Below are 24450 nucleotides of genomic sequence, written 5' to 3'. Positions count from 1 at the left end.
GTCCCTGCGTATGGCGGAAGTGGCTGTGCGTGTGACGCCAGCGGCGGGGGGGGGCGGGACCTGGGACCGAGAGCGGTTCGCGCGCTTCGGGCCTAGTCCGGACTCGCCGCCGCCGCCGCCATATTCCCGGTAACGGGGGCGCGCGGCCGGGGGCCGGCTGGGCCGGAAGAGGGCTCGGGGCCAGCGCTGAAACTGGGAGGGGGTCGGTTGAGTTTGGGGCAGCCGGAGTCGGCGGGCGGAGGGAGGCGCGGGCCTTTGAGGGAGGAGGCCGAGGGCGCCGGGCCGAGTCTGTGGGGAGGGAGCGGGGCGGGCCTAGCCGGGGGCGAGGACTGGGCCTGGGTGGGGAGCGAAGGCGGCTGGAGCTCCGCGACCCGCAGGGACGCAAGCCGGGGCCGCTCTGGGGCCTAGGCAGGTGCGGCGGGCTGGGGCAGCGGGCTTCGCCGCGGTCGTTCTTCGCAGCGCCGTCCCAGGGCCCCTAGGAGCAGAGGCCTGGACTTTCCCGTCGCGCCGCGGGCAGCTGCGGCGCAACTCGGGTCGGGCCCGAGGGTGATGGGCAGCGAGCCCCGCGAGCCCCGGCGGCCTGGGAGAGCGAGGGGCGGCGCGAGGCCGGGGGCGGGGCGGAGCGGGTGGGACCGAGCTTGGGCTGCCGGGATGCTGCGTCTCTGGAGACGGGAGGTTGGCAACCATTGCTCTCCTCCCAGCCCGGGACCCTCACGCCTTCTAACTCTTGCCTCTTCCAGGATACCGCAGTGGCATCTCTCTTACTTGGTCGGTTCTCCGGGCTCGCGATCTTCCTTCCGGAGCCATGTCAGAAGGAGTGGACTTGATTGATATATATGCTGACGAGGAGTTCAATCAGGTGAGGGGTCATCGGGAGCATTGGCTTGTCCTGGATCAGCCGAGGAATCACTTTCCCCAAACTTGCGGTGGTTCCAGGCTATGGCAGTCTTTGCTAGGCCTGAACATCCCTCTGTAGGGTCTGAAATGTTTCCTCTATCAGAGACTTTCGAGACTTCTGACCGTTCCGCTTTATGTTAATTTTAAGCCTCCAGGCTTAATTTTACAAGCTTTGATTTAAGAGCAAATAAAAATCAGGTTTAATAGAATGGGGATCAACCTGTGGAACTTGCTCCCCCAGGAGGCCAGAGTTGGGTGCCAGTCTGCCCAGAGACTGAGCGCACTTAAAAATCAGAATTATGTTTGCTGTAGTATTCGTGAAGACAGTGTTCATACCCGTTCCTTTGTGACTCTTTCAAACGGCAGCTGGAGAAATGTAGTCTCCTCCTCCATGAGGCAGTGCAAAAGCACACTATAAAAGATACTTGAACAATTAGTCGCAGCTCCATTCTGACTGTTCTGGGTTTTACTTCTTCCTGTAAGTAGTTTGACTCCAGTCTTCAGCGGTGCGTAGGCATTTTGGTGTAATAAATTTTATTTTATTGATGAGTCTCATTGTTTTGAGGGAAAACCAGTTAAAAAGCATGCATAGACCTGTGGATTTGTTGATCTCTTTATGTTACGTCGAGGAACATTACATGGTGATTTCCCTTGAAACAGTGATATATTGAGGTCAAGCTCAAGAATGTTCTGAAGTCTCTTTTTATTCTATTTTTTTTGATAAATTCTACCAAACATTCATTCATTTATTTATTTAGAGGGCGTGCTAGTGGAGGAGAGGGGCAGAGGGAGGGAGAGAGTGAGAGAGTGAGAGAGTGAGAGAGTGAGAGAGAGAGAGAGAGAGAGAGAGAGAGAATCTTAAGCAGGCTCCACATTCAGCGCAGAGCCTGAAGTGGGACTTGATCCCATGACCGTGGGATCATGACCTGAGCCAAAATCAGGAGTCAGTCACTTAACCAACTGAGCCACCCAGGCACCTCTCAAAGTCTCTTTTTAAAACTTAGTAGTATCTTGCCTGGATTGTTTTCAGGACCATTTTACTTGAGTAAACTTGTTCTTTCATTGGTGTCTTTCAATGCATACACACAAGAACCTGGAAAGAGGGTAAAAAGAAGAGACTAGGGAAGGAGACTGCCCTGGTTGGACCCTGACTTTTATACAAGGCAACAGAAGAGGTTCTGTACGCTTGGCAAAAGTTTGCGTTAAAAAAAAAAAAAAATTAACATGTTATGCCATTTTAACATGGAGACGTTAAAAATACAAAACTAGAGAGAATAGTATAATGATCTTGTACCCATCGTACAGCTTCATCAGTTATACTTTTTAATAGTCATTTTCCCACGTCTCCTCAGGTGTACTGGAGTCATCTACATGTTGATCTAAATACATGAAAAAAATTTTTAAGCTCAAACAAGTCAAATAATTATGGATGAATAGAAAGGTTCAGTATATCAGTTTAGTTACAACCATTGTTTTCCTGAGTTTTCCATATTACTTTGAATCAGACCTTTACTATTCTTTACAAGTTATGGGTGGTTTTCATTTTTTTGTTTTGTTTTTAGTACATGATAGGAAGGATAGTTATTAATAAAAACCCTTTTTTCCCCCCTTAATTTTCTTCTCTATAGGTAGATAACCATGCTGCTGAATCACTTTGAGAAATGAGCAGAACAGGATAGGTCTAGTCACATCTGGTCTTAGAAAATGGAATTTCAGAATTTCTTAAGCAGTATAACTTACAGGGTATAGTCAAGGCACAGACCTTATCCAGTGGTCGCTGCCGTGTCTTTGGCCTCAACAATTTGTTCTCCTGTGTCTTTAGTTAAAAAAGACCTGGGGCGCCTGGGTGGCTCGGTCGGTTGAGCGTCCGACTTCAGCTCAGGTCATGATCTCACGGTTCAGGGGTTCGAGCCCCGTGTCGGGCTCTGTGCTGACCGCTCAGAGCCTGGAGCCTGTTTCCGATTCTGTGTCTCCCTCTCTCTGACCCTCCCCCGTTCATGCTCTGTCTCTCTCTGTCTCAAAAATAAATAAACGTTTAAAAAAAAAAAAGACTTGTTTATGGGTGTAAGGCCAAAGATGGTGTGTGGAATCTAGTAGACGTTTGTATCAAATAGACAATAATTAATGCTTGGCTAGTTGGAAGAAGTACAGATTTTGAATATCATGTCCATTTATGGAAGGTCCAGGGAGGAGTGCTCCTCTCATGAGTAAATTTTTGGTAAAGCCGGTTTTAGTGTAATTGGGAGGCTGCTAAAGAAATGATAAAGGTTTTGTTTGGCAAGCATTGTAAAAAGCAAGGTTAGACTGAAGACAGACAGTACAGATTGTGTTTTAGAATGTTTTAAGAATATTACGGATTCATCCCAAGCTCAAGAACCCATGCTCAAGAACCTTGTCACATGGTACTCTGGTCCCCAGGCAAAATGAACAGTTTCTAGATGGAACCCTGTGGTGCTGACTCCCTGATCCCCTGTAGCGTGCTATAAAAGCCTCTTTTTGCCGAACTGCTTTACTCCTGTCACATCGGGAGTCTTGAAATTCACAGCTGCTCTCTTGGGCTGGGAGGTACTCTGGAAAAGTGAGTGAGAGCTGCCGCTTTGCTGAGTGTTTCTCTCTGTTCCTTGTGCTAAGCAAGGTGCTTTGCACACTACCCAGTTCTCTTTGCTATTTCCATCAAGTATTTATTGAGCAATTTCTGTTTGCTAGGCACTGTGTCAAGACCAGTGAGGGAATGGGGAACAAATGGATCCCTGTGTTCAAAAGACGTTCCATTCCTGGCGGTTGAGGGCAGTGGATAGTGGCAAGGAAGGCAGGCATGAGGTGAGGACTGGAGACAGTCGTCATAAAGCCAAAAACTTTGAGCTTTAGTTACAATTAAAAGGAACATTGAGTAGGTTGCTTTGAGAAAAATAAATGCTAACCTTTCTTCTCTCAGATATCAGGTAAAGGGGGTTGGAGGGTAGAAACATGGAACATACAGGTGGAGAGGTTCTTCCTTAAATTCAGAATCATGCAAGTTGTTTTTTATCTAAAGAGCTTCTTGAGACCGTCACAGTTCTTCCTATACGATTAAACACAAAATTCTTCCTGATATAATCAGTTTCGAATACGAATACATACTTTTTAATCTCCCTGGAACTAAACCTTTGGCATCAGTGCACATAAAACATTGTATTTTTCCCTTAATTTGTAGAATTAGATTTTGCTTTAACCTAATTCAACACTGAGTAAATCGCCAGCTCCTTTGGTAATCAGAAAAACTCCAAGGCCTTATCTGTTTTTCTCTTACCAGCTCAAGAACTTAAAATGAATTGGTGTTGCTAGTAGACTTAAATTCAAACACAACCTGATACGTTGTTTCTTCAGCAGACTCCTCCACAGGCCTGCTCTGTGCATCAGAACAGTTCCCAGGTTCTATGGCCCAGAGAAACCATTTGAATCTTGTGACAGTTTTGGATTCATTGAATCCTTTTGTGCTTCTTAAAGTGGTAAGGTAATCATGTACAAGGTTTTTCAGGATTTGAGTCTTACCGTGTTCTCTAAGGGTCCCTAAAAGAGTAGATTGTTTGCCTAGGCTTGTGGTACGGGAGGTTTCCTGGTCACGTGTGTGATCTCTGAGCTGGCCCAAATCTGCACGCTAGTTCACTACCCAAGTATCAGTGGTGATTTTTGTATTACAACTTTTAGATTCGCATCTCTGAATCACAGTGCCGGAAGGAATCCTAATTTGGTTCCACTGAGTATCCAAGATGGTGTGTTTCTTTATTCCCTTTAAGTTCCATTTCAAAATCGTCGATTTAAATTTAAGAAGTGGGGTGCTTGGGTGGCTCAGTCCGTTAAGCTCCCAACTTTGACTCAGGTCATGATCTCACGGTTCATGAGTTGGGGTCCCACGTCAGGCTGTCTGCTGTGAGAGTGGAGCCCACTTCGAATCCTCTGCCCCCCTCTCTCTGCCCCTCCCCTGCACACACTCTCTCTCTCTCCTTCTCAAAAATAAAGAAACACTCAGTAAATAATGAAGTGAATTTTAAAAGCGCCCTGGTGTGGACTATTGCTCTCTAAGGATTAGAACGTTGAAGAGGCTCAAGCGGTTTCCATCTTCTTCCTTTGAACCACAAGGGCGTATCACCATACTTAGTACAGGAATAAGGAAATAAATGATTTTGTCTAGAGTTGCAATTCCTGAGACATAATAGCTGTGAAGTATTTTACGCACATTGTGTTTGTCAAGTTTTTAGCCCTTCGCTGTACTCCCCTTATTATCCCCCCTGTGCTCTCCAGTGTTAGCTTCTCTTCCTGTTCTTTACATACTCTTTATGGAAGATCCTTATTTATAAATTGACTATCTAGAACAGTCTTTTTGTGCTTATTTATCTCATTAATTCCTTTTCTTACTTACAAGTCGCCTCCAAAAAGGTCTGTCTTGGGGTGCCTCAGTTAAGCATCCAACTCTTGGTTTCAGCTCAGGTCATGATCTCACAGTTCATGAGATCGAGCCCAGAGCCCAGCTCTGTCAGCGCAGAGCCTGCCTAATTCTCTCTCTCTCTCTCTCTCTCTACCCCTCTCCCGCTCGCGTGTGCTCTCTCTCTCTCTCAAAATGAATAAACTTTAATTTTTTTTTCAGTATTCTTTATTTTTGAGAGGCAGAGAGAGAGCGCATGTTGGGGAGGGGCAGAGAGAGAGGGAGAGACAGAATCGGAAGCAGGCTCCAGGCTCTGAGCTGTCAGCACAGAGCCCAATGCGGGGCCCGAACTCACGAACTGTGAGATCATGACCTGAGCCAAAGCCGGATGCTCAACCGACTGAGCCATCCAGGCGCCCCTGAATAAATAAACTTAAAAAAAAATAAAAAGGTTATTCTCTTTTGCCATCCTATTTCTGGTGTTTTAGCAAGTGTATACACTCCTCTTATAGGGGTTTTTAGGGTATTTGTACTATTTGGAATTATTTACATGCCTCAGGGAGTGGAACCCTTTCTCCCTTCACTACCAGAACAGGCCAGTAATGCTATTTTTGTGTGCACGTTCTTACATTGTTCTTCAGATGAACTGAGAAACTAGAAAATTGTTTCCAGAAGTTTGTGATGGTATATAGGTCTAGGAATGAATCTGGTAGTGAGTCTCGTCTCTAGTCTCATTTTAGAATCTGCAGTTGTTGTGATGGAATTGAACAGAGAAAGTTACTGGAACTTCCTATCCTGAGTTACATCATAGGAAGTGCTCTCCTTCAGAGAACTAGACAAGTTACCTAACGTAGGTTCTTCTTTGTTTCCTTTTTAAAAACACAGCAATGACATGATGAGCTGTAGTTCCCCTCAAACACTTTGAACTTCTGTCTGTCATGTTGGCAGCAGCATCTTTAGCATGGTCGGGATGTTTTCGAACGTTCTCTGAGAAAACACTGATTCTTAAAAAGAGCTCTCTGAGATAACATTGCAAAATCTGAAACGTTGAGGTCACTTGGCAGTAGTTCTTGTGGTTTTAGGATTGGGGGTATATAGTGTTAACTTAGGCTGCTGTAACAAAATACCGAACACTTAGTGCTTATAAACAACAGAAATGTATCTCCCTGTTCTGGAAACTGGAAGACTAAAATCAGGTTTGGGTCTGGTGAGGGCCCTCTTCTGGGTGCAGAATGCCAGCAGGCTGAGCAGGGATACAAAGCAGGCATGCTTTCTCTTGGCTTTTATATGGGTACTAATCCTTTTCACGAGGGTTCCCCCTCAAAACCTCATTTAATTTCGGTTATCTCCCAAAGGCCCCTCCTCCTAATACCATCACACCGGGGAAGAGGGTTTCAGCGTATGCACTTTGGAGGGGCCACAGGCATTCAGTCCGTAACAGCAACATATCACATACACACAAAGTACATTTCACGTGTCTTTCAGAGTACGTGTCCACATTGTAAATGCTAACCGTGACACAGTTTGTGACATGGGTGCTTGGCCTGTTTTCTGCCCTTCTGTTTTAGAGAACTTCACTGTTTTTGTGTATCATTGAATGTCTTTGGTGTTCCTCCCAAAAGTCTCTCATATAAGTGTCATAGTAATGTATTGGATCTGCATTGTCATTTGAGAAATAGTAAGGGAAAATCTCCCAGAGTTATTCCTCTCCCCACCCCCCCTTTTTTTAATGTTTCTTTGGTGGTTAGTAGAAAGACGGGATTGTGGGCTGACTGAGTTTCAGAGCCTCTCTAAATCATTTGTGTAAATGTAAAAGTTTAAACCAGTAACTCCCAATTCTTTCTTGCGTTCTAGTTTCCGCCTTCATATGCTTTTTCCTTCTAAATGAATGTACTGTCTTTCTGATTAAATAGAGTAGTAAGTTTTGTGTAACTCTTGATTGTGGAAGCAGCATGAGATGGTGGAAGTAAGTTTTCATTGCTGTGTCTTCGATGTGGCCTTTAGAAGCTGCCCTCTTTGGTAGCCGTAGCAGGTGCATCTTTATGCATTCTTAGTTTGCTTGTTTAATCACCGTGACTTTTTGATTCTCACAGCTGGCTGAAGCTGGACACGTCGCAGACTACTAACAGGGTCTTAGAAGAAAAGCCTACAGAAGCATAATTCAATGAAATGGTTTTAAGTGAAATATTATTCTTAAAAGGAAATTATTCTTCCTAGTTTCCTGGAGTAGGACAAAGAAGTTTTACATGTTGTTTTATGAAGCATTTGACCGTGGATTCTAAGTGAACTAGAATGAAATAGAATGAACCCAGTGGAAGGTCTGCAAACCCACCTTTGTCAACCCCTCATCTCTTAGGACCCGGAGTTCAACAATACAGATCAGATTGACCTGTATGATGACGTGTTGACAGCCACCTCACAGCCCTCAGATGACAGAAGCAGCAGCACTGAGCCACCTCCCCCTGTTCGCCAGGAGCCGTCTCCCAAGCCCAATAACAAGAGCCCTGCAATCCTGTACACGTACAGTGGCCTGCGTAATAGGCGAGCTGCTGTCTATGTGGGCAGCTTCTCCTGGGTGAGCATGGGGAACCAAAAAGGCCCCTGGGTAGGCTGGAGGGAGAGCACTGGGAGGTGATGGCATTTTCAAAAACCACTGTTGCACTGTTTTGTGCTCTGATGGGGTTGGATTTCTTTTTCCTGGGATCAGGTTGGATTGATCTCTGAAAGAGAACTATCCTGAGGACGTACTGGTGCCGAAGAAAGCAATGATTAAGTGGGTAGTTGCTTTTTCTGCCATCTTGTTAATGCCCCTGACCCTGGGGCTTTATGTCCAGTAGGGTCATCTGTGGGATGAGATTTCAGAATGAGCACCTTGAACTCTTGGTGGTCATTAGATGGTCCTTTGATAACGATGGGTGACAGGGATCAAAGACCTTGATAGTTCTAGTATACTTGGGGTAGGTGGTGATTGTGGTTCTGCAAAAGTTCTTGTATAACATGTTTTGGGACTGGTAGAGGGAGAGCCCAAATTAGAAAATGAACATACTCCTGACAGTGGTCAAACTGTAGCCTGTCAGCTCTGTAATTAAAGCTGCTAATAATCAGTGTTTGAACCGATGACCAGCCAGCCCAAATGGCAGTCAAAGTTAAAATAGGTTTTAATCTTCTTAATCTCAAAAGACGGGGATTGGGGAGGGGGTGGGAAGTTTTGGGATTCTGTATGGATGAGGATAAGAAGAAAAGCCTGCACTAATTGAAATGTTGATGGGCTTTAGGGTTTCTCTGGGAGGTCGTGGTTGTGACTAGAATCGTAGGTTTGGTGAAGGGGTTTGGGACATTCTAGGTGGGGCAGGGGTGTAGCTGTTGACATTTCTTCCTTTTCCATCTTGCCGGCCCCAGTGGACTACAGACCAGCAGCTGATCCAGGTTATTCGCTCTATAGGAGTCTATGATGTGGTGGAGTTGAAATTTGCAGAGAATCGAGCAAATGGCCAGTCCAAAGGGTGAGGTCTGGATTTGAGAAGCCCCTTTTAGTTTGTCACCGTTAGGATAACAGATCTGCACTGTATTTTGACCCTGGATTTTAATCCCTCCTACCCCTGGCCAGGATTATTTCCTTGGTTTTGGCACACTGCTGTAGAATGGGGACCTAGCTGCAGCCTAACAATGTCCATCCATTGAGGGGCCAAGAAAGCTGATTTCTAATTCCGAATAAATAGGAAGATTAAAGGGTGACACCTTTTTTTCAAGGGTGGTTTTGTATATGTTGTATTAGCAAGAAATCTTTCTTTTGCTTTACCAATTTTCACTAAAAGCGGAAGAGTGTTCTTTGTCCCTCTCTTGTTCGGCTAGTAGATCTCACTCGTTTTCAATTTTTCTTCCCCAAGGTATGCTGAGGTGGTGGTAGCCTCTGAAAACTCTGTCCACAAATTGTTGGAACTCCTGCCAGGAAAAGTTCTTAATGGAGAAAAAGTGGACGTGAGGCCGGCCACCCGGCAGAACCTGTCACAGTTTGAGGCACAGGCTCGGAAACGTGAGTGCGTCCGAGTCCCAAGAGGGGGTACGTGGAGACCATCTGTCTGAAGGGGGGCAAGTTTGTGGGGTTGTTTGCTGTGTTGTGGGCTCTGCCTACGGTGTGGGGCGCGGGGGTGGGTGGCGGGGGTTATGGGTGGTGGTGCGGTCAGTTAGACCCAAACATGAGGCTGTGTACAAGAAAGAACACTGTGCTGAGAGGTAGGTTCAAGTTATAGTTTGGTTCTGCCACTAACTCATCGTGTGACCTTGGGCAAGTCACTTTACTGCTTAGGACCTCTTCCCTTCTCTGAAGTAGATACGTGATGTTCACAGTTCCTGTCAACTCTACGCGTTTCTATCTAAAAAATCCGTGTATGCACTTAACTGTAACCTGTGCCCTCTGTTAATTAACAAGCAGCAGCCACCCTAATGTGTTGGTAATAGGCATAAAGATGGCTCTAATCTTGTCATAAACCTATGTTAGAAGGGTGCTCTGTAAGGAATCAACCAAAAGGAGGGCTGGAAAATAAGAATCTCACAGTGTTTTTCTCGCATTGTCTGGGGGAGAGGGTGCCCTTTCAGTGACCAGGTATTTTAGTCTGCTTGGCAGATCCTTCCCACTAATAAAGCTGCATCATATTTACTACCTTAGCTTGATGATGGTATCACTTAAGTTCACCTTGCTCCCTTTGTTCTGATTCTGTACTCACCAAGCCACCTTCTGATACTAATTTGGTTTCCCAACTAGGCTCTCCTACTGGGAAGAGAATGCGCTGACCAGCCGACACAAGTATTCCGGTCTGCTTGGCAGTTATATTTCTCATTGTAAATTAATAAATTGGCATTCTGGTTTATGAATCAGTCTCTTGTGAGTTTGGTTAGCGTGAATCAGTTTCCTAGGGTACAATCACCCCTGGATGTACTGTTAAAATCGAGTTTCTGAACCTGCGAAACCTGAGGACCAGACCTCGGATTGTCCTGACCTCACAAGGTGCAGCCACCCTGCAAGGCCCTGCCTGAAGCCGCCAACTGGCTTTACTTTTCTTTTCTGACAGCGGGGGTGGCAGGGGAGGGGGACAGACTCACCGCCTACGTTCTGTCATTTCTTAGGTCCTGCTCTCAAGATAGCGCCTTGTATTGATTGATTGAACGTGAAAATCTGGCCACTTGTCTCTTGCATAGGAAAAACTGTTCTTTTAACTAGTTTGAGAGCCTAGATGGGTGTAGTGTGAGCTCCCATTGCTCTGGGTTAAAAGGCACACACTTTTCTTCCTTGACAACTTGAATTTTCAAGTTTCTGTTTCAGAGCCTTTATGTAATTCAACCCTCTTCTGACTTTCCTAAGATGCATAAATTGACAGTCGCATTAGGGATAACATTCCTACCTCCACCTGGCTGCTTACTCAGCGTTCCCGTTCTTTGCTGAAATAATGGTAGTGACCGAGTGGTGGTGGTCTGCTCTGTCATGCTGACAGACTTGGGCTCCGTTAAGTCACTGAGTACAGCTGGTGGACTTCCTCCGCCTAAAAATGGTTGCTGCTCTTGGGATTGTAGCCATAGATACAAAACAGAACCCGTGCAGAAGTGGGAGCAGTAACCGAGAAGATGGCGAACTTGCAGAGGATCACACGTGCTAATACCTCTTTCTTCGATTTGAGAGAACTCAGGGAAGAGACAAGCTGCCGTGTGTTTGAGGCACGAAGAGCACAAGTGTGCCGTGACGGGCACTGGTGGTACACTACGGTGAAGAAAGCTCGGTGGTTGCTGGGTGATGGACCCCCTCCCCCTGTCTTTGAACCTGGAGTCGTGTCTGCCAGCAAGTGTTAGTTTACGGAGCACTCTCCTTTCTGTCCACATTTGACTGCTAATGGCATCTCTGCCTCCCAGCAAGACCTTTAAGGCCGTGTGATCGTGTTCTTCTGTTCAATTCCACACTAACCAGGCTTGGAGGCGACTGTTAAATTGGGAGAGTGAACAAGTTTAACTGGGTGACTTGACAGTTTACGACCCCATTCCCAGCTGCGTACAAGCATGTTTGAGTCCCTGTTGTGCACAACACCATACCAAGGTGCTATGGTGATGTTCCCTGGTAGGCTGCCCTGTGGGGTACAGTGTTTGGGCCACTGAAATATAGTGGGAGTTCCCCAGGTATGAGGCTTGTTTTTCACTAAGCTTTTACTAGGAGTCCCTGCTCTCGGCTGTGTGCCTTCTGCTCGTTCTGTGGGCACATCTTATCTTGGCTTACCTCCCATTTTCTCCCTACCTCTCAACTTGACCTCCAAGGCTTCTGTGGTATATGTCTGTTCCCCGTCCCAGTGACTAGTTTCAGTATATGGTTGGAAGAACTATGTCCCCTGCCCTCCCTTCCCTTTTCCCAAATTCCCTGGCCATGGTGCCACGGCAAAGAGAATTTCAAGTGTATGTTAGCACATTAGTCTAAGATCAGCTAGTCCTGGCCAAAGGAGAAGGGCCCTGGGATTTCACGTCTGCTTGAATCCAGCGGAACAGTCATGAACATACTTGAACAGGTCATTTTCTTGGGGGTTAATTAGGACCCTGCATTTAGAAATTGAAAGGAAATCTGAGGCTAAATTCAGTGTAAAGCACTGAGAGTTCTGGATAAAGAGCATTCTCTGACAAACAGAACTAGAGTGATCGTGCTGTCTGGGTTTATGACTTAACTCGCTTGCCTTTTTTTCTGAGGCCAAAGAAAAGGGAGCCGATGATTTCATCTTCTTTCTCAGCTACCTGTCGCCTTCTTCAGTGTGGTGTCGGAGGACTCTTGCTGAAGGATGAGCTGGTCCCGTGGGTATGTGTAAAGCCTGGGCAGTAATGTTAGTTCTGTTTTGCTTCATAGGAATACCTCCACGGGCCCATTCCCGGGATTCTAGTGATTCTGCTGATGGACGGGCCACACCCTCTGAGAACCTTGTACCCTCATCTGCCCGTGTGGATAAGCCCCCCAGTGTGCTGCCCTACTTCAATCGCCCTCCTTCAGCCCTCCCCCTGATGGGTCTGCCCCCACCCCCAATTCCACCCCCACCCCCTCTCTCCTCAAGCTTTGGGGTCCCTCCTCCTCCTCCTGGCATCCACTACCAGCATCTCATGCCCCCTCCTCCTCGATTACCTCCTCATCTGGCTGTACCTCCCCCTGGGGCCATCCCACCTGCCCTTCACCTCAATCCAGCCTTCTTCCCCCCACCAAATGCTACAGTGGGGCCTCCACCAGATACTTACATGAAGGCCTCAGCACCCTATAACCACCATGGCAGGTAAGGACTATCTTGTTCCTTTCTGATCTGAGCCAGGTATAGTAGGGTAGACCATGTGTTAAGCATTTTGTTCTCCCCTGAGGAAGTAAGTGAGCGTGAATTCTTGTGTTTTCCCTTGTGGAAACTGTTGCCACAGTGTTGAGTCCTGGGAAGTAGTTAACCGTCTGTTAGGTAACGTTTTTTATTTGGTGTTTTGGTTGCATCTTAGTCTCTTGACCCAAACCATGCCTTTCACATCCCTTTTTAAGGAGCTTGATTAAATTGAGCGCCATAAGTGGCTATTAGGGATGCTGGGAATGCCTAGTGCTATTGGGTCATGCCAAAGTTACAAAAGAACACGATGTCAGTCCTGTCCTTGAGGAGAATGTGAACACATAAAATATGAACAGGGTGAGAACCACTTAAGACGTTCTATAGGAGAGCACGATTAAGTGACATCGTACTGTAGGGTGTGGTAAAGATCATAGGGGTGTGGGCAATCAGAAATGTTCTTTCTGTGCAGCCGAGACTCGGGCCCTCCGCCCTCCACAGTGAGCGAAGCAGAATTTGAAGAGATCATGAAGCGAAATAGAGCGATTTCCAGCAGTGCCATTTCCAAAGCGGTATCTGGAGCCAGTGCAGGTAACTCACCCTTACCTTTGCTGTCTTCTCCTTACCTTTGGTTTTCCCAGGTTTTGTCATTTCCATTGGCAGGAAGTTCAGTAAGATAAAGTTGGAGCACTGTTAGAGTCTCAAGAGTGGCACATTTTGAGAAGCAGTATATATAACCTGATTTTGTGGCTTTGCAGAAGCTCCACTGGTGTTATTTATTGAACCTATACCTAAACCTGCCCCATGAAAACAAACTTCGTGCCTAGGTCATAAAGGACTAATAATACCTCATCATAGTATTTGTTGTAGAATGAAATTCCTGGCCTCGTGGAGATCTCAGCGGTTGATCAGGGGATCTAGTGTCTGCAGTGCCAAGTGTAGACCCTGGGTTTTTAGGACTCATGCCCCAGCTAGATGTGGTTTGTTATGGAATCTCATTATATCCGGGGGTCTTGGCAGAACTGGTGGCCTCCACGTAGCCTATCCTAGAAATAAGGAGGTCTGTTGGGTGTCATCGTAAGACAGGATATGCCCTAATGGCTGACTTTGGCCCTGCTGTCAGCAATCAGTGGGCAGAACCAGAAGCTGTGACTCTGAGAGCCCCGGGCATGGAATCTTTGGTTCTTTATAGAGTTCTGGTCTGAGTTTCACATTATGATATTAGTCATATTCACTTCCTTCTTGTGAGTTTCCCATTTGACGTAAATGTAGACCGTCAGGTCTAAGAAATAGGTTAACAGTAAATATTGTCTGTTTTCTGTAATTTCTCATCTCTGGCTGCCAAATTTGAATCCACAGAGTAGATTAAAGACAGGAAATATTTTATATACATATATACATATATATATATATATGTATATATGTATACATATATATATATATATTTCTTATTTCTTTTTTTTTTTCCTCCCCAAAACATTCATTGACATCTGAATGATTTTTAAATTAGAAAGTAATCAGTGCTCATTGTAACTAAAGTCAGATATATACAGAGGAGTATAAGGGAAATAATCATTGTTCTTCCTTACCAACTCCTTCACTTTGAGATGATCAATAACTGAATCTCTATCTCCCTCCCTTTTTGTTGTTCTCATTCCAGTCATTCAAACCACAAATACTTATTGAATGCCTACAAAATAAGCAAAAATTCCCCACCCCGGTAGAGCGGACAGCCTGGTGTGCCTGGACCTCTACAGAATCACAGTTCCTCCTCAGCTTCTGTTCTGTTCTTACTGCCTTGCACAGAGGAAGCTACCAGTCCTCCTCATTGGACCCCTGTCTGGTTTCATGCTTCCCTCGCGTTGTCTTCTGTCTGTAATGCACTTGACCTAGCTTGGGAAAGCATCGTGCAAGTACCCAGCCCATGACCACTATCCCTGAGCCAGGCATTGCTCATATTTGGGGAATGAAGGGGCTGGTTCTTGATGGCAGCGTAACTTAAAAATGTATACGCACACACACTACATGTAGAAGTGTTAGGTACACGTTACACACATGTGTACACACATCTGATTATGGATTTAAAATAATTCAGACTTAGAAATGTGCATTGTTAATAAATGAAAGTCCTCTATACAAGGACTACCACCAAGACCATCTACAATTTAGTGTCAGATTTTTTTTCTGTGCGTATAGGACAGCATACATGTAATTTTTATTTTTACAAAAATGGAATACTGTTTTGCAACTTTTTAAAAATTAATACATCCTGGACATCTATCAATATGTACTAATACCTAACATTTATTGAGCCCTTACTGTGTGCCTGGCACTGTGCTAAGCGCTTTATGTGGATTACTCTGTTTACCTACAGATTTATCTTATGCTTTTTAACGGTTATGTAGTGTTCTATAAAACCAATGTCCCATAATTCATATAGCCAGACCCTACTGAAGTCGTGTCTAGTTCTTTGACAAAATAATGCCTAAACATACGTTGTTAAGCATACATACTTGTGAAGAGAAGTAGAACATTTTTAGAATTGCTGGGTCGAAAAGTATGCACGTTGTTTATTTTAACGGATATCGTCCAGTCGCCCTCAGACAACCACGCACCAGTTTGTACATCCACTAGCAACATCTGAGAACGTCAGTCTGATTCCAGACCATTGGAATATAGGTGCCGTCCAGCTTTATACCTGCCACTTCTGCTTCGCCCATTTTACCATGGTTCTGTGGGACAGCTAGTTACTCTTGATTTGTGTCCTCCTGAGTTCTCCCTTTGGTCCCGATAGTCTACTGCCTCTGCTCATCGTTGGCCTTTCCCATCCGTCCCCTGTCAGGGGATTACAGTGACGCGATTGAGACGCTGCTCACAGCCATTGCTGTTATCAAACAGTCCCGGGTCGCCAATGATGAGCGTTGCCGTGTCCTCATCTCCTCTCTTAAGGACTGTCTTCATGGCATTGAAGCCAAGTCCTACAGTGTGGGTGCCAGCGGGAGCTCATCCAGGTGAGTTGTTGGTTGCTTCCGCGGCCTCCCAGCCCTGAGTAGCACTCTTCCAGGGATTGGCAGGGGGAGGAAAAGAGCCCAGGGGGTCTGGCAGGGCCCTGGCTGAAAGAGCAGATCTAGCCCTGTAACGTCTTTAAGGGGAAGGAGTTAGTCAAACACCTGTGTTGACAAATGACATGATGTCTGGAACCTGTGTTGGGTGAGGCAGTGGGCTATTTAGGAATAAAGATAGACTGGCATAGTTAAGAACGTGGGCTTTGAAGCCATACGTGCTTGGATTTGAATCTCAGTTCTGCTTCTAAGTACCTGTGTGACTTTGAGTATGGAAGTCACTCGGCTTTCCAAACCTCATTTTTCTCATTTTTAAAAAGGGGACAACAGTAGTACTTATCGTACCGACCTGTCGTAAAGATGAGGTGAGAGAAGCATGTAAAGCTCTTAGCACTGTGCCTGATACATCAGTAAGATCTCAACAAACTTGACTGTTACTGTTTCCCCCAAAAAAGCCGAGTCCTCAAAGAGCTAAATCCTCAGACATTGGGCCCATGCTAGAAAAGTGGTTCAGACAAATACCAGAAGACACCGAAACACAACACTCTTGGAAGGCGTGTGGTAGGTCCTCCGAGTGAGGCTGAAGGATCTTTCTAATAGGAAAAGACATCGATCCCGAGAGAGGTCACCTAGCCGGTCCCGGGAGAGCAGCAGGAGGCATCGGGACCTGCTTCATAACGAAGATCGACATGATGATTATTTCCAAGAAAGGAACCGGGAGCATGAGCGACACCGGGATAGAGAGCGGGACCGGCACCACTGAGAAAGGTGGGACGAGGCCCTGTTCCTGGCTGCGGGACACCTTGTGTGAAAGGAAAAATACTTACGGCAAAGATTTTGCTCTCTCTCTTTAAAGCAAATAAAGGGGAAGGGAGGACTTTTGACTTAGGTAACCGGAAGTTGAGGAGGGCAGATTTGGGGCTCGTTTGGAGAAGACTCACCCTGAAATGGACCTGAGATTGTGCTGGTTTTGTCTGTGTCTTGTCTGCCTTAGGCTCGTACCTGGGAGACAGCATGGCGTCTGGGCTGAGAGCACAGTGTCTGCAGGCCGTATTACTTTGTTGTTGTTGTTGTTGTTGTTGTTGTTGTTTTAACGTTTATTTATTTTTGAGACAGAGACAGAGCGTGAACAGGGGAGGGGCAGAGAGAGAGGGAGACACAGAATCTGAAACAGGCTCCAGGCTCTGAGCTGTCAGCACAGAGCCTGACGCGGGGCTCGAACTCACAGACCGTGAGATCATGACCTGAGCTGAAGTCGGCCACTTAACCGACTGAGCCACCCAGGCGCCCCTGTTGTTGTTGTTTTTAAGTTTATTTATTTATTTTGAGAGAGAGAGGGAGAGAGAGAATCCCAAACAGGCTACACACTTGGTGGAGAGCCATGCATGGGGCTTGAGATCTCCCGAACCGTGAGATCATGACCCGAGCCGAAACCAAGAGTCGGACGTTTTACAGGACGCTTAACCAATTGAGCCACCCAGGCACCCCTGTGGGCCTTATTACTTTGTTCTTCAGTTTCCTCATTTGGGAATGAAGATAATAAAAACAACTGTCTCCTGAATTGTTGAATTCAGTGAGACAGTCCATGTAGAGCATTTAGCGCTCACAGGACTTGTCACATACCAAGTTCTCAATAGACGATAGCCACTTCTGTTTTCACCTCACCAAACTTGCAAGTAAGAAATCAGAAGAACTGACCAAGACAAAAAGTAAGACTATTGCCTTCTTGTTAGTTTTCAAAAGGCACAGCATTAATGATTTTAAGAATTAATATCTATTAAAAAGATTTTGAAACTCAGGATACTTTAGTCAGCGGAGAAGGCTGATCTAAAAAAAATCATATTTAATGTAATAGTGTGGAGGATACTTCACTGGAAGGATACATTTGTTTTGGGGGGGGAAAATCTCATTGACAGTCCTATGTTTTTTTTTTTGGTTTTTTTTTTTGGTTTTTTTTTTTTTTCCAAAGCAAAAGCAGAAGAGTTGTGGGGGGAGCTTTTTAACTCAGGTAATGGAGAAGTTGAGTAAGGGTAGGCTGGATCCAGGGGCTCCAGCTGTGCCCTCAGGACTTAATTCCTCCGCATGTCTCAACCCTGCTTTTTCTCGGTCTTCGTTCTCAGACAGACCTTGAGGGAAGGGGGCAGGGGCCCCATAGTTCCCAGTTATGTCCTACCAGCTTAGTAATCCCAACTGAAAGAATACTTCCAATGAAGATTGTTTCTAGTCTATAAGCAGGCAGGAGTGATTGTTGATTCTCTTTCCGTGGAGACCTTTAACGGTAGTCTAGACTCTGGCTGGGATGGTGGTCTGTTCGTGGTTCCCGGAGGCTACTGAGTGACCCAGGTGACCGGGCACGGGGGGGCTCTTTTCAACATTGTGGTTTCACGTCAAGTGTGTTACGAAGGTGTCCTGGGTTTTTTTTGCCAGTTTGGTTGGTCTGAAGTAACAGGGTGAGGAGGGGTGAGGTGAGGCTTAGGAGTGGTTCTGTCGTGTCTGAGGGGTGGCTGGCTGGATGACTGGATGAACAAGGGGAAAGAAAGCCTCCCGCTACCTGAGAGTGCCTGTGCTTCACACGCAATGGTGGGACTGTAGACAGAAACTGTGGTGTTAGGCCTGCTGACAACCTGCTAACAAGAAAGTTCTGTTACGTGGTGCCGCCTTCTACTTTGTTGTTTGGCATTATCTGCCATTAATTTAAGCAGTTAGAGCTGGAAATTCTTTTCTGTCGTCTTTTGTAGGAGGCGAATAAGTGGGAAATGAAGAGTTAAACTTTTTAACTGCTTCCCTTCTTTTTTAGTTTTATTTTTGAGAGGTGGGAGAGGGGCAGAGAGAGGATCTGAAGCAGGCTCTGCACTGACAGCAGAGAGCCCGATGCGGGGCTTGAACTCATGAACGATGAGATCAGGACCTGAGCCAAAGTCAGGCAGTTAACCTACTGAGCCACCCAGGCGCCCCTCCTTCTCTGTTCTTAAACCACTTATTTATTCCACAAAATTTTAGAGTGCTTGAGATCACTGAAATCTAAGGTAGTCCACATAAAATCAACAGTTAGGCTGTGGGTTCCAGATACTTCTTTCTAGATTTTGCAACAGGTTGAGTTTGAGAAGGTGCCCATATATCTTCCAGAAAAACAGACTTGAGGGGAGGTGGAGCTGCTAATAGCTCTTGGCTAATTTGGCCTCAGAGTGGGCAGGAGAGCTAGGCATTGGGGTAGACCTTTGTCCCTGTCTCACCCTTCGGTGGCAGCGGCAGCATCCCCCTTCTCTTGTTTGAGCTAGCACAGTTGCTAGTGTTGCTGTGGGTCCAGTGTCCCCCCTTCCCCAATCCTGCTGCTCCCAGTGTAGGTCCTTCAGAGTGGAGACTAGGAGAACAGTGACGAGGGAGGCACTTGTCCATGCAGAGCATGGATTGTAGTCTCTGGGGCTACCTTCGGTTCAGCAGTTAGAACATGTCCCTGCATGTCACCATTCCTGGTGGCTTTGCTTTTCACAGCCTTTTGATAGAGAACTTGTGAGGTCCACTGATAATTAGTACTTTGGGGACTGAACATCTGAACCTGAGACTTTAGCTGTCCTTTTGCTTCATTTCTCCCACCTGTAAAATGGGACTGTTTCTTCCATGAGGAGGGTGATTCCATTTGGATAACTGAAGAATCCCTTAACCCAGTACCCAGAAAAGTCATTTGGCCTGTGCAGGCCTATGACAAGACAAGGAAAAGGAACTCTGCGATGGGTTTTCCAGTTCCCCATTTTTTACCCCTTAGATACGTTGGTTATTCCCTCCGAATAACTAGTCCAAAGAACTGATTGAGACACCCCAAAAATGTCAGTTTCTCACATCCTCATCCTAAGGACTCTTCGTTCTATCTGCAGTCGCCAAGTTGTGACGTAGGAGGTCTCATGTTGGGGAGATGTACATGGGCCCATATATCTGGAGAACCTTGCAGGTTCTATGTACAACACCTTTTAGTTAGAAAAGAATAGTGTTTATATTGTATAGACAGGTGTTTCCTGAGAGCAAAAGGTGTCTTCTGTCTAGAGGCAGCAATTCAACAGCAACCTTTTTTCTCCATCCTTCCTCAGGATGGACACCAGCACTGGGGCACGAAGTCTGATTGGCCCACTTTGGCTTCTGCCTGCATCCAAACATTACCAGCAGATGTAACCATACCCTCTAAGAATTGGGTGCTACAGTTTACGTCTCCTGATGTACTAGTTATCCTTCATGTTTTGCTTTGTAGGGACAATTCCCAAATTACATCTCTTTTGGGGTATACAGGTATATGCTTTGGAATTTGAGGATATTCTTAGGTAATCTGTGGCTTTGGCTTCAACTTCCTGTAGTTCTTGGCTATTGGCTCATTATTTGGGGCTATTATCCTATTTAAGATGGTCATTCTCACCTCGTTCCCATCCTCCTGGTCCAGTGAAAACTAAACATTGTGTTCAGTTTTGATCCGATGCAGAGATTCAGAAACCCCAATGGTGAGAAATGGAGAAGGCACTGAGGGCTTCAGTTTTCCCATATAGAAAATGAGACAGACATCTGCCAGCACAGGTATTTAGAGAAACCGGAAAACAGAGGCTTCTGTAACAGATTCTGAAGATCCCAAGCCGAGATAGTGCCATTTCAGAACGTAGAAGGATCAGGTAGCTTGTGGATGTGTTTTTCTCGGATAGCCCCTCTAGGTCACAGAAGTGCATACATAAAGAGGGAGCATTTGTGTGGAGGCTGTGTTGCTGGTTTGGCCATTAGTAGACACCCTAAGCCCAAATTTAATCTCCCTTTTTCCTGTTAGTGATTAATTTTGTCTTATATGGTCAGATTGATCCAGCTACCTCTCACCCGCCCCCCCACCCCACCCCCCACTTACTGGTACTGCAGCATTGGAACAGAGTTGAACGTACTAGGGACCTTATAAGTTTGGTAGCGATGTGGCAAGTAGCTTAGCAGTACCTTACTGTTGGGCAGAAGTTCTTACTTGTGCTTTTGGGTTTCTTGGATGGTAACTGCCGATTCTTTTACTTCCATTCCTTGCTTTCTGTTGGGGCCTGGCCAGATCACTCTTGCTTGGTATCAGGATGCTTCTTGGTCCCTCACTCAGAGCTGTCACCTGGGTAAAGACTTAAAATCCCTTTAGTACAGCTTAGAACATCCCTGGCTCTTTGCACGTGTGCCTCCACAAGTGTTCTCGTAGACACTGGAGTCTGTTTTAAACGGGGCTTCTTTAAAAGAAAAATATAGGAGTCTCCTGTGTAAGTACATGCTCCCTGACAGGGCCTCCTGGGTGTTTGGAGTCAGTAGATTTGGTCGTGTACCTGCTTGTTTTCTTAACCCTTGTGCCTCCCGTTTCCAGATGTTTACCCCTCCCCTTAAGGTAAGCTAGGACTTGCTCAAAATAGATTTTCTGAAACAGGCTTTAAACTCCCCATATTCCCTTAGAGCAGCTTTTCTTGAAATGCTGGAGTTTCCGTACTTTTCCAGCCAAAGCCTCCTTTCCAATCAAACTGCTTTGAGAGCTCTTTTCGTTGTCTGTTTCCCCCTAACCTCCAAGTGAGATGCCCCTGCTTTCTCTTTCTGCTCACCGTAGCTCCTGCAGCCTCTCCCTCGCTGCTCACAGTGCCGGACGCCCCCGGACAGTCTTGCCTGCTTGCTTGCACCCTCCCAGGCTTGCAGTCCGTGTATATGCGCTACTTCGTATGTGGTAACTTGAGAAAAATGCCAGTGTCGTTCATAGAAGCCCATCATTCGGAAAGTAACCTCTAACTTGCGTTTTCTTTCTTTTCTTCTGATGTTCTCATTGCAGGAGTCTGGTTGGAAGCAAATGTTTTTTTAATGGACTTGCATCTCCTCACCTTGATCAGGACTAAAGGACGGAGGCCACTCCACCCCTCCCCCTTCCTCCAAGCCCCTAACCCCCTTCAGACACCCAGGGAATACCCTCTGCCCTACAGGATTGAAGGTTGCCTGGCGGCCCTCCCAATCCCACACCTCCTGTTTGTCAGGGGAACGAACCTAAAGACTTCGTGTGGTTGGGAGGGGTGGCAGACAGGAAGAAAACATGTCCAGGCCCCTGGTCTCCATAGAGAATGGTGCTCGGTCCAAGGAAACGTAGGAGTTTCTGATTCTCCAGGAGCGGTTCAGTGGTGAGGTTGGCGGGAAGGCTCTCTTCCCAAAGAAGATGGATCCTCCCTGCAGGATCTAGGAGAGGGACTGGGTGCGCCAAAATACGCCCGGGGTCCTGCCCTCGGCACTAGGTTTGATGGGGCCAAGAGGGTCCAAACCCCTTGCTATAACATACCACTTCTTTGTTTAACTCCTTTACCCTCCCAGCCCTTTGAGAGGGACCCTGAGAACAGAAATTCCCTTATGAGAAGCCTCTCCTGTTCTTGCGTTCCCCTCTTACGTATTGACAGTTGGTTTCCCTGACCTCCCAGAGGGCCGAACCTTTCCGGCCCCCTGCCGCCCAGCCGCCTCAGTGGACCTGCCCCTCCTAAGCAGAGAAGGCCCCTGAGGTCGCTTTCTGCCGGGGAGCCGGCAGCGCCACTTACCACCCTCTGCTGCTTCGTGCTTGGTCGCCTCTTGCAATAACCAGCTGTACTAGGTGTTCCCTTTCCTGGGGCTTTTCCATTTCACACGTGGAGCCCCTCCCCCAAGAAGGCTGCTTCCTTGTTTTAGAGGAAGATACTGCCACTGGGAGATGGGGACATCGGACCTCAGCAACGAAGAACCCTTGTGAAGTACCAGGAGGAGTGGGAGAGGAGGCAAGCTGGGCGAGAGAGAGCCTACTTCCATAGGCTTTTCTGTTTTCAGGTTCGATGTGAGCAGGGGCTTACATCCTCCAGGTACATACCTTTACTTACCGTGGGATAACCTGGCACTGGTAGGCAGGTAAAGTCACAAATGTGGTGTCTTTCCACCTTTTGACTGTTGACTTAATAGCTCCCCTCGCTCTACGTGGAGGCACTTCCTGCCTCTCATGGGGAGCAAGGAAGAAGTGGAGCCTGACTTGAATGAGTTCAGCTCAGCGTTCTAAGGACCACCACTCTGGGGGCCGTTTTCTACACAGGCAAATGGAATTGCTTTTCCCATAACATCTAAGTTGTGATGTGGTTGCTGCTGAAGGAAGAAGCGGCGGCGGGGTCCTGCGGTACCCATGGGGCGATGGGGGCTGTTTCTGCCTGCATTTACAGGGCATGTGACATCATCCGACACGAGAAGAGACGTGGCGTGTGAGATGAGACTTGGCATGTGAGACGTAGGGTCACTGGAGACCCTTCTGGCTCAGAGGGGAGAGACTGAGTGGGACTGAACCCTTCCTCTGTTCCCTGCACGTTTCTGACATAGCCCTCAATCAGTCAGTGAGGGGTCCCCCCAGGGTTGGAGAGGCACATTCCCTTGGGACAGAGGCTACAGGTTTGTAGCTTTTTTCCCCCTGTCCCCCAACCCCATCCCCACCTCCACTTCAGAACACGGCCCCCCGCCCAACTGGCCAAGTGTTAAGTGATGTGCTTATCCTCAAGAGCAGCTCCGGGTGTCTTTTTAAAATGTAGAGAAAACCAAGTAAGGTGACAGTTTAAGGAAGAAGATATATAGAATACCAGAAAAGCCGTTTACCCGGAGAATTTTTTTCTCCCCACTTTTGTTTTGTTTTTACTCAATGACACAAATTTTAGTTTTATTTCCTGATAGCAAAAGGAAAAAAAAAAAAAAAAAAAAAACAACCCAGCCCTCAAAAAAGCCAAGGCCCCGTCCCCCTGTTGTCGGTGATTTGTTTGTCTTTCTGATAGGTTGAAAATTGTGTAATAAACTTGATGACGCTGTCAATCTTTTATACTGCATTGTATTTTTTTCCTTTTGTAACAAAATATTTTTAAATAATAAATGGGGTGTGAGCTGTTTTATGGATTCTGCATTGAATAGATTTGTTGAGGTGTCTGGGACGTGGGCATGGGCTGATGGAGAGTCTGTGGGATGGTAGCGGAACCCTGAGCCCTCGGCCGGAATCGCCTGGCGGGCACCCGGGCGCCTGTGGTGCACCGAGGAGGCCTCTAGTGCAAACCTTTGGAAGTGCCCCCCTTGAGGCTTAGCCTTCTTCCTTAGCCATCTAACCTAGGGAAAGAAACATTCCAAGTCCTTTATCCTTTAAGATCCCTAAGATTCATGCTCAGAGTAAGGAGAACGTTCTGATGTTCTCACGCTCAGGAAGGGAAGATTCCTCTGCCCGGACTTAGGAAGTGTGCTCGCGGTGCCTGCTTCCACCGTCTGTTTACCTGGCTGTTGACAGCAGCATAGCCTGTCTCCTCTGAGCTGAGAACAGCTATTCTGCCTTCCACACAGGGGTGTCTTAAGAATCAGAGATAACGTGAACGTGTTTTGGAAACTGGATTGCTGTCTAAACGTCGGGAAGTACACATTTGGAAAGTTCAGCCAAGTGTTGTGAGTCAGTTCCTTGGAATTCCAGAAAGCCAGGTGAGCAAGAGGAGAGTCACATGTATAAAAAGATGAACCAGAGATCAGGTGATAGTGAATGAGTATTGGGACGAGCACAGGCAAGACTGGCATAAAAAAACACTTCCAGGGGGAGGGAGAACCCCAGAAGCTCTATGACCAGAAGCAGCGTGAGGGAAGTAAGTGTGCTTAGTCCAGGCCAGTAACGTGGTCCCCTGCGTCTCAGGTACGTGCTGTGCTTGCTAAAAGTGCCTCTTCTCTGCCTGCATCCACTTCTACGTGAAATCTAGAAACCTACTTTTTATGCCCAGATGACTTTTAT

The 24450-nt window shown here is 46.6% G+C and overlaps 1 protein-coding gene across 4 annotated transcripts; it reads left to right on the top strand.

Moving 5' to 3' along the window:
* Positions 1–51: 51 nt before the first annotated feature.
* On the top strand, positions 52–23578 carry CPSF7 (cleavage and polyadenylation specific factor 7). 4 transcript variants are annotated; one of them, XM_042958810.1, is made up of 11 exons: positions 52–129; positions 741–859; positions 7656–7874; positions 8699–8802; positions 9187–9359; positions 12171–12326; positions 12528–12585; positions 13088–13206; positions 15458–15626; positions 16278–16445; positions 21484–23578. In XM_042958810.1, the coding sequence occupies exons 2-10, from the start codon at positions 806–808 to the stop codon at positions 16438–16440; spliced, it is 1215 nt and encodes a 404-aa protein (XP_042814744.1). In that variant the 5' UTR covers positions 52–129; positions 741–805; the 3' UTR covers positions 16441–16445; positions 21484–23578. The 4 variants fall into 4 exon arrangements, with proteins under 4 accessions (XP_042814744.1, XP_042814743.1, XP_042814741.1 ...); XM_042958809.1 differs by having other exon boundaries at positions 9187–9332; positions 12171–12585; XM_042958807.1 differs by having other exon boundaries at positions 12171–12585.
* The last annotated feature ends 872 nt before the right edge of the window (positions 23579–24450 follow it).

Source organism: Panthera tigris, chromosome D1 (assembly GCF_018350195.1).
Source record: "Panthera tigris isolate Pti1 chromosome D1, P.tigris_Pti1_mat1.1, whole genome shotgun sequence".
Lineage (NCBI taxonomy): Eukaryota > Metazoa > Chordata > Mammalia > Carnivora > Felidae > Panthera > Panthera tigris.
This window is presented reverse-complemented; position numbering and strand designations above follow the sequence as displayed.